The sequence below is a fragment of the Diabrotica undecimpunctata genome, chromosome 2 (assembly GCF_040954645.1).
Source record: "Diabrotica undecimpunctata isolate CICGRU chromosome 2, icDiaUnde3, whole genome shotgun sequence".
NCBI lineage: Eukaryota > Metazoa > Arthropoda > Insecta > Coleoptera > Chrysomelidae > Diabrotica > Diabrotica undecimpunctata.
This window is the reverse complement of record NC_092804.1, coordinates 161,161,978-161,178,285: the sequence shown is the minus strand read 5'-3', so window position 1 is coordinate 161,178,285 and position 16,308 is coordinate 161,161,978. Positions and strand designations below refer to the sequence as shown.

Sequence of the window (16,308 nt, the reverse complement as noted above, 5' to 3'; positions counted from 1 at the left end):
CCTACATTCATGCACCCAAAAGGACATTTGCACCATTATTTTTATGCGAAAAGGACATAAGCCGCTTAAAATATTAAAATAATACTTATATAAATACACACCTTAAAAATGTTTAAGGAACCACTATTACTCCACTTTTTTTTAATAAAATCTTAAAAATTTGTGTGTTAATAACTTCAATAATTTGAAAACTTGTTGTCTACAAATCAAGGTATGCCATATAAATTAATCTGTCAATTGCACTGTTTTATTAAGGCAAAAGTGACAGCTCTTCGAATTGGTACGATTAATTGTTTCAAATTGTAAAGAAATACTGCTTCAAATTTTAAAGATCGTCTGTATTTACTTTTAAAGTTTTACTAAAACAAGATTATTAAACGCAAAGATAGTCATGGAGCATGTTCAAATTGTAGTGCTGTGAATATGATTCAGGGTGGTCTTTCAAAAGGTGATGTTGCACATCATTTTACGTGTCTTGGAGCGTGATTTCGCGATTGTGGCATCGATATGAACAATTTGGTAATGTCGCTCAACGATGTGGAGGTCGTCAACGTGAAACTACTCCTTGACAGGATCACAGGATCGGTAGGTGGTAGGTTTAGCTCGTCGACATGTGCATATAACTGCACGTGAACTCTATAGGGCCTTAGAGAATACCCACAACATTACTATATATGACCAAACTTTGAGGAATAGACTAAATAAAACTGACCTGCACGTCAGACGTCCCGTGAGGATTTCCATTGAGACGTCCATGTTACGTCATGGAAATCGTGGACTCAGATTAAGGTGGGCACAATAACAATTTACAAGAATGGAGTACCCTGATTAAAGAAGAGTGAGAGTTTGGAGAGGTCAACAAGAGAGACTCAGGCATGTACAGAGTGTTTTTCCATATAGTTCTTCTTGTTTTACTCTGAAATATCTATTCGCAATGTATGATTATAAGATTTCTGAATACTGTTTAGGCATAAACGTTCTTAATTTATAATGTCAGACTTTATCAAGCGCCTGTGCTGCGTCCAAGAAGATTGTAGAGCAGACTTTCTTTTCTTTTAATGTTTTTTCTATTATATTTGTTATTCTGTGAACTTGATCTATAGTGGAATGTTTCTTTCTGAAACCAAATTGATGATTTGGTATAAGATTTTTTCTTTCTATTATTGGTTTTAATCTTTTCAATGGAAGTTTTTCAAATAGTTTTGAGATCACCGGAAGGAGTGGTATTGGTCGATAGAATGTCACTTCATTAGGAGTTTTACCTGGTTTGGCGATCTAATGACTTCGGTTACTTTCCAGAGTCTGGGAACACATCTCAATCTAAAAGCAGCATTTATTAAATGTGTCAGCTTAACTATGGCTTTTCTTCGTAGATTTTTTAATAGTTCTCCTGTTATGAGATCACATCCTGGAGCTTTCTTATGATTTATATTCTCTTTTATCTCTGTTGATACTTCTAAAAAATGATTTCAACGCTATTCTCTCTTTGGTTTGGAATGGTTCAGTTCTCAGTTCTTCACCACCATTGCCGTTGAGTTTGAACGTGCTTTCTAAATGATCTGCAAATCGTTCTGCTTTCTTTTCTTTACTTCTAGCCCAATTGCCGTTTTCCAACTTGATACGAGGAGAATGAATAATTGGTCTCTTAATTCTTTTTGTGGCCTTCCATAACGAATAATCTGTGTTCTGGTCAGCTATTAAATTACTTAAAAAGGAATAAATTGTTGGATATTTTTTATAGAAACGTTTAATTCGTCGTCAAGTTGCCTCGCGTTTCTCAATGGCACAGCAAGATTAATTTGGTGTTCAAGGTTTATTTTGAAGTTCTCCCAGTCAGTTTTTTTATTAGTCAATATTGTGTCCATATAGTGATCTACAAGTTGTGATGTGAGCTGGAATAATTTTTCGTCATTGAACTGTTCCCGTTTTTGTAGAAGGCAATTTAAATCAATCTCAATATATTGATCTTTTAGAACCTGTTGCACCATCTTTATACTAGACAACGTCTTCAAGAGCTTCTCAAACAGGAATGGATCATTATTGTCTCAAAACGAAATTGAGAATTTAATTTTAAGCATGACAAGGAGGTGCCAAGCTGTAGTTAATGCTGCTGAAGGAAACACGGATTCAGATTATTTATTAAACACATTTTTTGTTAGATTATTATGTTTCATATTGGCTTTTATGTTAAAAATTTTCATTCAATTAGTGTACTTCTTAACTTTTCTTTGAATTATTTCATCATAAAGAACTCATATTACAATAAAATGAAGCTTAATTTATTGCTGACTAATCAGGCATCAGGAAAACTTTGTGTTCCTTAGACATGTTTGATGTATTTATTTTATAAACACTAAAACATGATTGAACAAGTAATTAAGTAATAATTTGAAAGAAATGTTTGAACTTATTGTGAATCCTGCACAAAACGGATAAATCATACGAATGGTATGTTACTTGGCAAATCTTTACATATTTGTATTTTATTATCATGAAAGTTATGCGGCAGTATTTAATATAATATTGTAATTTATGTCGAAACAAAATACCCAAGCAATTTCTATAAGATACAAAAACAAATTGAGCCTAACAATTTATTATTTTTACATTTTTTACTTATTTATTTATTGCTTAAAAGTTGCAACGTTTTATATTTGTAGCTTCGTGTAACAAACAATAATTTTTGTTAGTGTATCTAACTACGTCTAAAAAACCCTTAGAAACCGGTTGTACCAGACACATAAAATGTTAAAATTACAATTCTCCCAAAGCTTGGCCGATCGAACACGCAGAACAAAATACTGAATTAATAATGAAATAGAATCCGCCAAGATACTTACCCAAACAACACATGTCTAAAGAACATGAGACAGTGCTCCGGATTAAAGGTGGAAACGGTTAAGGGATACCGGAATATAGAGATGAATTGGTCATTATAATCATCATTGAACGGTAACCATGTTGAGCATAATATGAAGAATAAATACGTCCTAATAGAACTATTTAAAATTGATGTCACAACCAGCAAATATGACCCCAAATACACGACTCCTATGAAAAATATAAAATCCAGTAGCATAGTAAGATAACAGAATATAAAGTTTCTATTTCAAATTTTATAATTTGTATTCTTGATTTTTATGGTTCTCCCTATATTGTATTAATCAGAAGACCTGTAAACACTTTTTATTTATAGCACTACAACTTAATGGTGCAAAGCGCACCTGACACCCTTGCACCAACACACAACCGACACACACGAATACGAATATCCTATAGACATCCGAAACCAAATCCTCGGAATTTTTCCGGCGGCCGAACACGTTACCGGGACTGGTTCCCGTCGTCGATCTGTCGAAAAGGCCCTTGCCGGCAAGTAAGCTGCAGAGGCGTCGAAACTTAGGATTTTTAAGGAGATTCTAATTGGATATAATTAAATTTTTTCGAAGAAACAATAAAATCAAAATGTAACTGTAAAAATATACGAATGCTATAATGAGAAAAATAAGCGGAATATAATGTAATACCATTTCACCAAAACTCTTAAGTCGGACCTTGGATGATATTGCTAGGAGATTATAATTTAATCGAAAAAATCATTGCACAAAGGAATCGTAGATACATCTGTTCAGGTAGCACATAATAACAGACACCGTGTTATTAGATTATTAATAGAGCTAAAACGATGAAAAAGGGGGAGTGCATTAGTGTTGCAATGAGGAAAAAGTTCAGAAATATTTATCGTCCATCAATAAATTAAATTATTTCAAAATTTCGAATTATTTTGTTCTCATCAGGTTGGCTTAGGCGAAAAGTAAAAGAAACCTAAAACAGAAAGTGATTGATTCGACCGTTACTTAAGTTAATAAAATACAACATTTTCAATTACCTAACAACTCCAGATTAATTCATTTGACGTAACAAATCTTTTTCCTAGTATTCCTCCTACAGAAACTCTTGTTCTAGTAAAAAACCTTTTAGACCATAATATTACAAATCCAATAATTACATCTGAAATTATACATCTTCTTGAAATTTGGATAAATTAGGACTATTGTTAGGTAAAACAGCAAGGCTTGGCTAATACTTCCCGCTGCCTACTTTCCGCTCTTTAAAATTCTTACTTCCTTTAAATGTTTAATGTTAATACTCCAAAATATTTTTCACAATTACATTAGTAATTTTTTGAATACACCCACCGCTTTAAATTGGACTTGCATGGAGATATGTTGGTTTTGAGCTTACTAAGGGATCTCTACATGCTACCAGGTAATTGGTAACCCGCAGCCAGTGATTGCTTAGGATCTAGGGTACCAACTGATATATTTTCCCTCCAAAGCAAAAGGCGACGTTGTGCAGCAGTAGTTTTAATCGAAGTCGTGCAACTCATGAAACCTCTACGAGATTTTAATCTCGTTGCATGCCTTGTTTAGTCAAACATAGGATGGCGAGGTTCACTTCCTTGTTTCTTCTTTTCTTGCTTTTCTACAAGTAATTTTTCCTACTTTGGGCATTTTTCGTTTATTTATTTTTTGAACTTAATTTTGCACAGTTGAACAGTTAATTCAAGAATAATTAAGACGGCAATTGGGAATACCTACTGGAACCAACGAATGGAAGATAAGTACACGAAATGCTAAAACTCCCTGGAAGAAATTGGAAGAAAGCTGGAAAAATTTGGAAGTAGCGCTACTAGAAGTTTTAGGAGACTTTCGTTTGGACTTTCGGAGTTAGTCTGAATTTGTATCAGCCCGAGCGTCTGATAAAGCAGGATGTTAAAATGAGTCATAACAATCTATTGATACCGATTTGAGCACGGGACTTTTAACGAATTTGTTCTCCTAGACCATATATTTGGCCATTTAATTCAACAAAGCAATAGCATCCTTTGCTAGAAGATTATATTTTTACACATTTCGTATGGCCCAGAGGACAGAAAACGATATTATTAAATTGTTTTCGTTCATGGCCACCATAGTAGGTGGCACCTCTGTATGCTAACCACTACAGTGGTCAAGTTTTAGTTGTTCTGCAATAAAGTGATCTTCTTCTTAGCCTTCTGTCGTCCATGTTTGGACATAGGCCTCTCCCAACTCCTTATTTCCAATTTCTTCCGACTATTCTTTTAATATCATCAACCCATCTCATCTGTGGTCTTCCTCTTGGTCGTTTACTTTCGTAATAGAGTGATAATGTTAATGAAAGATTTTAATCACTATAATACAGGGAAGATGTTTGTAAAACATTTCAGATTTTAAAGAGATGTGTATGATAATTTAAAATAATTTAATCCTACAATCCAGAAGTCAGAAGCGCAAATTAATTATGGATTTATAACCTCATTGATATTTGGTTGTCTTTAATAACAAATGGTGAATAATCGTAAAAATCGATCTGAATCGATATCTGTCATATTCTCCCAAACTGTGACGCATGGCTACTTATTGAAATTCGAACATTGTACAGCAATCCTTTTATACAAAGTCCGACGATTATGTCTATTTCGTAAAGGGGTACAATGCTTGAAGTGGACAAGATTTTCCGCACAATGGTAGGATTGTACAATTTCGGACATTGCTCGTAACATGAATTATTACCTTTTTTTAGAAATTTTTCATTATATTTATATATTTCAGTTCTGGAGGATATCTTTCACCCTTTAAGTATTTCCTTTCTGATCATCTTTTTTCTTTGAGAAAATTCGTCATTCATCATTTCTCAACTCTTTTCTCCTTTTTTTTGGTATGCTGTTGTAATTATTGTATATCTATAAGTGATATCGATAAATAAAACAAAAGCTCCATTATTGAAATTATCTATTTGACAATTTTTTGGTAATTGTAAATATATTTCCAGGAATTTTGGTATACATCGACTAATCATGTTTAAAGTTATAGACATCATTACAACTAATTATCGCAAAAGCCATTAAAGCTAATGAATAAAACACAAAACAAATCACCCAAGCCCATAATTGTTTTTTATAAAGTACAAATGAACCAATAAATGTAATGCAAATAGTATGTATAAATGAACAATTTGGAAACCAAACCATTGGTGTATAGGTGTAATAAATTGTTTTCATATGGCATGTACAATTTTACATCAATATAATAATACTAATATTAAAGTTATAGAAGTCATTAAAGGAGAACACGGTTTTTGAAAAGGCTGGCAACGACCATGTTTTCATTGTAACAAATTATCAAAAAACGACGAGAATTTAATATAGAAACGCAGATTACATTATTTATATACAGGTACGGGAAAAAATATAATTGATATTACAGAATTAATGGGAGAGAGTAACAGAGATCTAATATTATGTTTCCACTTTAGACAGAGATCAAAATCATATTTCCCCTTAGCCTCCTTTCCATATTCTGCATCAACGTCCACAATAAAGTGTTATACCGAACGGAAGCAGCGTAAACCAGATTGTTTTCGATCGAATTTATTACTTTGTAAAATAACACTACGTGTAACAATAAAAATTCAATATGCCGACTGTTTACACCACTGTAGAAAGATCTCACGATTCCGGCACCCGATTTTTTTGTTGTGGACGCATCTGGTGCTGGTCCTGGTTTTGGTGGCTCGGGGTCCTGTGCAAACGCAAATTGTACCATGATAACGGCGATTATGCATATCAGTAATATTTTTTTCATTGACATTTTCTTTATCGTAAGATATATCCGAAATAATCTTCAACTTAATGTCATTGTTTCGGAGACAGAACTGTCATCAAATTAGCTCCAAAAATATTACTGTAGAAAGAGTACTAAATAATAAAGGACGTGTACGAACTCACTTTATCCCTCATAAAATTATTAGACCCTCTGAGATATAGCAAACTGATCACCGGCATGCTTTGGAGATCGGTAAGCTCATCACCGCAGATAGGTAAACTCATCATCACCATCATTTTTACCCCAAGGCGCTGGTTTTTAATACGGAAGTTTGCCTGTTACCTGTAATCTAATATATTCAGAAATTATTTTAAGCACATTACATACTTTAAAATTTGGTGACTGCGTGAAATTTTGGTAAAATTTTGTGTTTGATAGAATGGGCTATTAGACTTATCTACCGATTTAAATGGATTTAAAATCTGAAAGTTTGGCTGCATAGGATTTTAATAGTGAACTTTTTAATGAAAATATTTGTGTGTATTTGCTATTTCGGGATATATCTGAAATAGTCCCCAACTTCGTTATTTTATTTGCATTCGGACTTGGATTTTTTTTTAATTAATTAGATGCCTTTGGTAAAGACCAATTAGCCACCGGACTTGCATTATTCTTTCAAATTATCAAACCTTAGCGGTTTGCAACCATTTACCTGTCACGAGAAGCAGGTAGGTCAGTGATCAGTTTGCAAATTTCTTCGAGGCTATTTTAAAATTCCTGCTTTTATTGCGGTGATGAGTTTGTACTATCTACGAGGGCATTTATGCTAATTTGTGATGAGTTTGCGTGTCATCATCATCATGCAACCTCTTCTGTCCATTGCTGGACATAGGTCTCTCCCATTTTTCGCGGTTCTGTGCTTCTTGTTACCATTTCTTGGATATTCGTCCAATGTCGCCCATCCAACGTGTTGGTGGTCGTCCTCTGCTGCGTTTGTCTACTCGTCGGCGCCAGTCAATTAGTTTTCTGGTCCATCTTGTGTCTTTCAGTCTTGCTATGTGACCTACCCAATTCCATTTCAGCTTGGCTATATGTTCGACGACATCACTGATACCTGTTCTTTTCCTTAAGTCTTGATTACTTATTTTGTCTTTTTTTTCTCACGCCGAGAATTGATCTTTCCATGCGCCTTAGTGCTACTCGCATTTTTAGTGCTGTTGTTTTTGTGAGCGTGAGAGTTTCTGCTCCCTATGTCATAATAGGAAGAACGCATTGATCAAATGTCTTCCGTTTCATAGCTATCCGGATGTTGCTCTTAAAGATGTCTCTTAGTGAACCATACGCCGCCCAAGCAAGTGTTATTTGTCGTTGAAATTCGCAGGTCTGGTTGTCCTTGCCTATTCTGATTTCATGACCAAGATATATGTACTTTTCTGTCAATTCTACCACTTGATTTTGGATGATTAGGTGTTCGCTGGGAACTAAATTTGTCATAAATTTGGTCTTACTGATGTTCACTTTTAGACCTGTACCCTGTAGTTTGCGTGTACCCATAATAAAATGGTACTTTGGGAGCATTCTGTACAAGAAATTGAAATTTATTTATTACAGATTTTTAAAATAGGTCAATAGCCTTAGAAAAAACCTATATTAATTGTAAGAATTTTATTTGGTTTATAGTTCTTAATTTTTTAGAATTATTTTTAATTTAAGTAGCAGTTTTGGAATTAATTTTATTTTATTTCATTTTTATAGAACTAAGTAATTATATTTTTACACCCACTACTTAATTTTTTAAAAAATATTGTTTCAAGGTATTGTTTGGAAAATACCAAATAATGTCTTATTTTTAATGAAAAAACATAATTTTTCACCCATTTTGATCTTAACTGAGTACATTCTCCTGTAAATGATATGTATATACTGATATTAAAATTAATTTTACTCCTACTGAAACATTTTGCACCTGGCCCTGCCTACCAAATGAATGTGAGAAATGCCGCGTTGCCGTTTAAATTAATTCACCCAAATTTGATTGTGTCAGCACATTTTTCGAATATTATAAAATACGACAGGCTTAAATACAAACAGTTTGTCAACAATGTTAGACTGTCCTAGCCAATCAGCTAGTTTTAGGCAACTAATATTGCTATGTCGTTTTAAATATGTTGGTTTTTAGAAAAACCATTGATTTGATGACCTTTCGGCAAATCTGTTCGAAGAGAACTGATGTGCTTGTCTTAAATATTTTGCTTTGCTGCGCTTCTTGCGATTGGATATGTGTATGCAAGACAGCGGGGTATTATTCGCCGGTTTAGGTGCCTATTTGATTTCTACATTTAGTTTTGTAGAGTTCGTTGGTGGGGGAGAACATTCCTGGTTGAGCACATTTCCAGTTTTTGTTCTAAATTGCTTTCATTATTTCCTACTATCACTACATCATCAGCATACATTAAGCACCAGCAAATTTTACCCTGTTTCGCTGTTATTTGAGCCATAACTAATGAGAATAAATAATGTATCAGTCTTTCTCACATCTGTCCTACTTTCACATGAAATGTATCAGTCTCTCCGACATCTGTCCTAACACTAGTTGTTACTCCCTCATACATTTCTGTCACAGTCTTTAAATATTCACCGGGGACACCTTTCATATTGAGTGCCCACCACAGAACCTCTCGAGGAACTTTATCATATGCTTTTTCAAGATCAATCAATACAATATGAACGTCCGTTTCCTTATTCTTGTATTTTACATCAACTGCCTTATAATGAAAATTGCATCTGTTGTTGATGTGCCTTGTCTATCAATTACTCTCTCCCATATCTTCGTGGTGTGCCTAAGTAGTTTTATGGCCCTGTAGTTTGTACATTGTTGTATATCTCCCTTGTTTTTGTAAACAGCAACAATATACTGCTTCTTCATTCGTCTGGCATTTGTCCCACTTCCATAATTCTATTTAATAAACCTGTTCCTGTCCCTCCCAATGCTGTCCACACTTTCCTAGAATTGTTATCTGGTCCACCTATTACAGTTCTTTATATTTTGAACTGCGTGAACCACTGCCTCGTTTGTTATTTTGGTGACCATTGTACTTACTGTATCCATTAATTCAACTGGTTGTCGGTTAAATTATTCATTTAATGAACTCTTAGAGTACTTTTTCCATCTCTTTTTCACATTCTTTCTGACTAAAATGTTTTGCTTTCTTTTCTGGTATCAAGTTGATCATATAGATTTGTATACACTTCTGGTTTTGCTTTTACTACTGCTTCTTTCGCTTCCTTTTTGGCGACCGTATAGTTTTGAAGATCCGACCTATTTTCTTGCCACTGCTTATACAATTTTCTCTTCGCTTCTTTATTTTCTTGAACTGCGGTGTACCACCACCAGGTCTTTTAATTCCAAACTTCTTTTTTGACGTTTTTCCAAGTATTTCAATAGCAACATCTGTAATGATACTGGCCATCTTACTCTAAATTATATTAGCATTTCCTTTTTTCATGTTCCAACACATTTTGCCTACTATTTTGTCCTTCTTTCTCATTTTTTTGACGTCCACCACTTTTTGTGGTCCTATCGGATATATTGGTATATATAATATATATTTTAGATCACTATTTTATGCTATAGTTAGATCTTTTCCCGATTTCTGATATTAGTACAGACCCATCCAATTAATAGAAAATATATACTAAATCATTAATCACAGTATTGAACCGCCCTGTAAAACTATTAATAAAAAAAGAAAGAGAAATGGAAAGTGGATATAAAAGACTCGTAAATTATCACTCTGTATAAGGAGGCAGTTGGTTAACCACCCCCGGTTGCCGGCCGTGGGGCCACCCCAAGGTTGGAAGAGGCAGGGGGCGGAAGGGCTTGTATCGATTACCAGTGAGCTCGACAAGGTGCTTGTCACGTCTGATACACACACAAGTGAAATAGCTGTTTATGGTTGCTGCTTTACGGGCGGCAGGCGTTTGGTCTCCCACCCCTCCCCGAATGCCGCCGCTCTTGCAGCCGCCACCGGTGTTAGTAGATCGGTTCGAATGTCAACCGATGCGATGGCTGGTCGGAGGAGAAAAGGGAGATCGACGGAAAGGGATTTGTTTGCCAGCAGAGAAATGTGTTTTTATTATTTAAGGGAAGTTAAGATGTTTATGGCCCTATTGACTCGGTTCGTAAAATGCAACAACGTTGAACACTAGCATGTCTAGGTACATTGAATTTTAGAATAGCAGAAGAGTTATTACCTTTGAGAACAAAAAATTTAGGTTTATTTTCAAGTTAAAAAAATATAGGTTTATCTTCAAGTTTTTCCATATTCGAATGATTGAAATATCTTTAACAAACCGCCATGTTATTAAAATAATTATATCAACTTTTAATAAACTTTGAAGAACAATGTGGTTTTCTTCATGCAATCCGTTAGTAAACTATGTTACAACCGAAAATAGTTAAAAAAGAATAAGAATTTCTAAAATAAATTTAAATTACGGGGTGACCCTAAACTTATAAACCTAAAAGTTTAGAATAACATGTTTTATACAAAGAAAAAATTGAATTTTTAAGGATTTTAATGTGAAAACTTGAAATTGGACCACTTTTCTGCCAGTTCTTCCAAAAAGTAGAGCCAGTGTTGAGTGTAGATATAAACACTAGGGAGCAACACAAGAGGAGCTGTAATATGAATACACTCTTAGACTCTATTAAATCAATAATAATTGAAAACAATTTTTGTAACACAAATATATTTGTATAATGTATTAATGTTTTTATCTTTGTTTCAGTACTACGAAATGTCATATGGCCTTAATGTGGAAATGCACAAACAGGTAAGTGGCTTAATGTACATAAAACTGTTGATAACAGTATCATTTGTGGCATAAATATATCTAAACTACCAGCATAATATAATTGTGATGAATAATTGATATTCTAATTTATGATTAAAATTATCCATACGGGTTCGTTATGTAAAGCGATAAAAAAATATATTTTAGTAATTTTTCGTCGGAATATCTTTGTTTTATGTTGAACAATTTGATTATTGTGTATATTACAAATACAATATTGCGTTATTAGAGCAACCATTATATTATTATTTTAACTAACGACAATTATAACTAAAGAATCAGCAACACCAAAGAAATTAAAGAAACTTGAAAAACATATTTTGAAAAACTGCTGACCGAAAGGTCTCACAATGATAATGTAGAACACACAGAACATAAACTATTAGAAGAAGCAGAATATGAAGAGAATGAGACGACAAAACCTACAACAATAGAAGAAATTTAAAGGGCAATCAAAATACAGAAAATTAACAAGGCCCTTGAATGTGATAAAAAACCCGTAGAATTGTTCAAGTTAGGAGGACGGGAAATAATGAAAAGGATATATGAGGTCATATATAGAATACAGATACAAGAATGCCAAAAGAGTGAAATAAGAGCATCATCTGCGCAATCCATAAAAAGGGTGACATACTCCTCTGTCAGAACTATACAGAAATCTCATTGCTGTGTTATGAATATAAAATATTTAGCAGTATACTTAACCATAGACTACAATCCCTCGCAGTTAAGATCATCGAAATATATCAGACAGGATTTAGACAAGGAAGATTTATTATTGATCAACTATTCATGGTTAAGCAATTTTTAAGCAAAACCTGGGAACATGACATAAATGTCTACATTTTCTTCGACTTTAAACAAACGTATGACCCAGTAAACAATATGACTTCTTATATAAATGAATCTAAGAATAACTTCTTAGAGTGCAGTCTTCCTACGAAGGTTAGCAATCCTAATTTAACGCTATAATTAGCTATTTTAACGTTTGAACTTGCTGCTCTAAACAAATCAATTGATCTGCATTGATACCAATCACGTCTTCTACTTTCGGCCAACAGATCTTCCTCCTTGATTCTTTCCCTGTCTAATGAGTCTAAAAATTTCATATTTTGGTGTTTGTATAGTGGTATTTAGTTCTGTTTCTTTATTAACCCTCTCCAGTACTTCATGATTTGTAATTCTATTAGTCCACTCTTCTTCTTATAGTGCCATGCACCTATAGTGATTGGAGAATTATCTTAAGGCCAGACGTCTGTCTTTTGCCGCATGCAAAAGATCGCCAGTGTTATTTATGCCTGTCCAGTTCTTTATGTTCCGCAGCCACGACATTTGTTTGCGACCTACTCCCTCTTGCCTTCAATCTTTCTCTGGATGATTAGTTGAGGGATTGCGTATTTTTTTCCTCTCAAAATATGGCCGAGGTATCCAATTTTTTGTACCTTGATCAAATTTAGTAGTTCTCTCTCAGTATTTGCCTTTCTTAAGACTTCCTCGTTTCTCACCCTATCTGTCCATGCTATGCGGAATATTCTTCGCAACTCCACATTTCGAAGGCCTCCAACTTATTAATGGGAGGTACTCTTAACGTCCATGTTTCCATGCCGTATAACAATATGGACCATACATAGCATTTAACCATCCTGTAGCGGAGATTAAAGGAAATATTGCGGTTACATAGTAGCGGTTTAAATTTGATAAAAGCGTGTCTTGATTATTCGGTACGGCATTTTATTTCTTGTTGAGGATCCCATTGGTCATTCATCATCATTCCCAAGTATTTAAATGTTTTCACTTGATCGATTGGAGCATTATCTACTTGCAGTTGTATTCTTAAAAGTGCGTTTTTTTTATTGCCATGCATTTAGTTTTTCCATCATTTATCTTCAAGCCATATATTTTTTCTACGGTGTGTATTTTATTTAACATCAACTACATATCATGTTCGTTGTCTGTTATTATCGCGGTGTCGTCGGAGTAACGAATATTATTTATCGGGAACCCGTTTACCTTTATTCCACACTCAGAGCCTTCCAGTGCCTCTGCAAAAATGTTCTCCACATTGAGATTGAAGAGCATAGAAGCCAAAATACACCCCTGTCGCACCCCTCTTAAAATTTCAAATTCTTCTGTGTTAGTTGATTTGTTAAGTCTCACTCGTCCTTTTTGATTCTAATAGTGATTCTGGATAACTCTTATATCTTTCTCGTCAATGTTAGCGTTGTGTAGCATTTTTATCATTGCGTCATGTTTTACGGTATCAAACGCTTTTTCATAATCGAGGAATGTTATGATATCCGTTCGTTGATCCATGCAGTTTTGTATAAGCGTATTCAAGCAGAAAGCTGCTTCACGTTTACCCAGTCCGCTATTGAAACCATATTGTGTCTCATCGCTTAGATCTTCCAGCTTTCTGAACATTCTTGTGTGAAGGATGCGAAGAAACACCTTAAGCTAATGGTTCATTAAACTTATCAGCCTGTGGTCTTAGCATTTTGTCGCTGTTTGTGATTTAGAGATCATTATAAAAGTTGAATAAAGCCAATCCGTTGGAATGTGGCCGGTGTTATATATGGCATTGAAAATTGTTACCAGCATGTCGATGTTATCATCTTCCAACAGTTTTATGGCTTCCGTAGTAATTCCATCCGGTCCAGGGGTCTTGCCTAGTTTTACTACTTTTATAGCGTACTCCACCTCGGCGCGAATAATGGGAGGGCCGGATAAATTTTCCGTGGGTAAGTTAGTAGTTGGCAGATTCGGTCTATTATCCGTAAAGAGAGACGAAGCATAGTTTGCCCAGATTTTAGCTAGTTCCTCCTGGGTATAAACTTAGTTTCCTTGATCATTCTTCAGGCGAGTCTCATGGTGTTTCTTGTATATACTCGGAATTTCTTTGACCTTTTTATGTAGTCCAAAGCTGTCTCCCTTTTCTTGTAGTGATTCCAATTCTTCACAACGTTCTTTCATCCAGCTTTCCTTTGCGTTTTTAATTCTTGCCCTTATCGAACGTTGGATTTCCTTGTATTCCTGTTGATTCTGAAGTATTTTGTACTGCGTTGCTCCATTAGATCAAGTATCTCTTCCGTCATCCACTCGGTTTTGTTATTTTTTTTTTATTTTACTTGCGACTACTTCGTCAGCCTCGATTATAGCTATTATTATTTTCTCACAGGCTTCCTCTATGTAATTTCCTTGTATGTTTCTCAAGTACTCGTTGATGTGCTTACTGTATGTAGATCTAAGGTCTTCATCTCTCATTAATTCTCTTGTCTATCAGTCCATGATGTTTTTATTACTCTGGGGCATAACCAGAGTTCGAAAGCCTCGATTTTTTTTAAATTGCATTTTTTTTCACGCAGTTCTATGGGTGTTTTTTAATCATTTTTTTATTTGTTTTAAAATACAATTTTTTAAAATATAATACAATAGAATAGAATCAAATTAGTTTGAATTGAATAGAATTGAATAAAATAAAGTAAAATAAATTAAAAACCATCGATCGTAGACGATAAGAAAACTATGCTTCCACTCATCTGTCACTCCCATAGTGCCATATCCTGTTTTTTATTTATTTATTTTTTTTTTGTTCACTTTCTTCATTTTTTAGTCTTTTCCTGGTGTATCTATCCTAATAATTTGTTGAAATTAAGGGAGATTTAACTCTTCTAGATACGGAAAATATTGAAAGACATTTTATAATAAATAAGGAATTAATGAAGATAACAGAAATTAATCTTGTCACAACCATGTCATCTTTTCTTATAATATAATTTTTCATGACAACAATTTTAAAATTGAAGTACATCCTAAATTACATACATTTTGAATTGAATAACAATATAATTTAATGGTTTTATTTTACCAACAGATATCCAATTTTGTCAGCGTGAAATAATGTGGCTACATCACAAACAACAAGGAAAAACCATATTTTGTTAAAAATTTACACATCAACCACATATTAACTGGTGTCATATCGCTGTTGACATAAAAAATAATCCACTCAAACTTTATACCACAAATCAGCAGTAAAGAAGACTAGTTTAAAAAGATTTGGTTGTACAGGTCCCAGCAGAGAGATATAAATGGATGCAGATAGTATAAATGAAATATAAATATGCATCAAAAGTTACAGTGAAGTCGGTATCGATAGCTATTAAAATAAACTGTAAACCCAGGCTAATAAAGCTTATAAATCGGTGTTAGGATTTTTTATATTCCACTAGTACATCAACAATTTACCCATATATACACGGTTGCACTTCGATTCAATTGAGTCTCTCACATTGTATCTCGACAATTAGCATTTACTGGAGCGTCCTGGAGCTGAGAAATCGACTCCAAAGGCGGAAGAACCAATAAATTGGTCAACGGCAGAAGAATGCAGAAGGCAGGGAAAAACCACTGCATTAAATGTTCAACAGAACATCCCTAGTCATTCATCATGGCAAATACGCAAAAAAGTCAAACCATTACTGATCATGGAATCCGGAAACCAAGATCCGGCAGGTAAGGAAAAGATCATGTAAAAGACGAGGCCTTTTAGGTCGATAGCAAGCAAAAACGTCATTTACATAATAAAATTCCACTTCTAAGAATACACAAATGTAGACCAATAAGACTTGCAACATGGAATGTAAGAAGCTTGTACCAGCCAGGAAAATCAGACAATCTTCATACAAGAAATGACCAGAATGGAAATAAATATACTGAGCATAAGTGACGTACAATTTCCAGACACTGGCAAACTTATAACCAAAAACGGCATGATGTATTATGCTGGAAACAACGATCCGGCTCATCGGTATGGAGCCGCAAT

The 16,308-nt window shown here is 34.2% G+C and overlaps 1 protein-coding gene across 3 annotated transcripts in view; it reads left to right on the top strand.

Moving 5' to 3' along the window:
* Positions 1-16,308, top strand: part of gro (TLE family member transcriptional corepressor groucho) — a 577,477-nt gene that overhangs the window by 450,575 nt on the left and 110,594 nt on the right. For all 3 annotated transcript variants that reach the window (XM_072523889.1, XM_072523886.1, XM_072523888.1), the window contains exon 4: positions 11,421-11,465. In XM_072523889.1, coding sequence (XP_072379990.1) covers positions 11,421-11,465 — 45 coding nt within the window. The remainder of the gene's footprint in view (positions 1-11,420; positions 11,466-16,308) is intronic.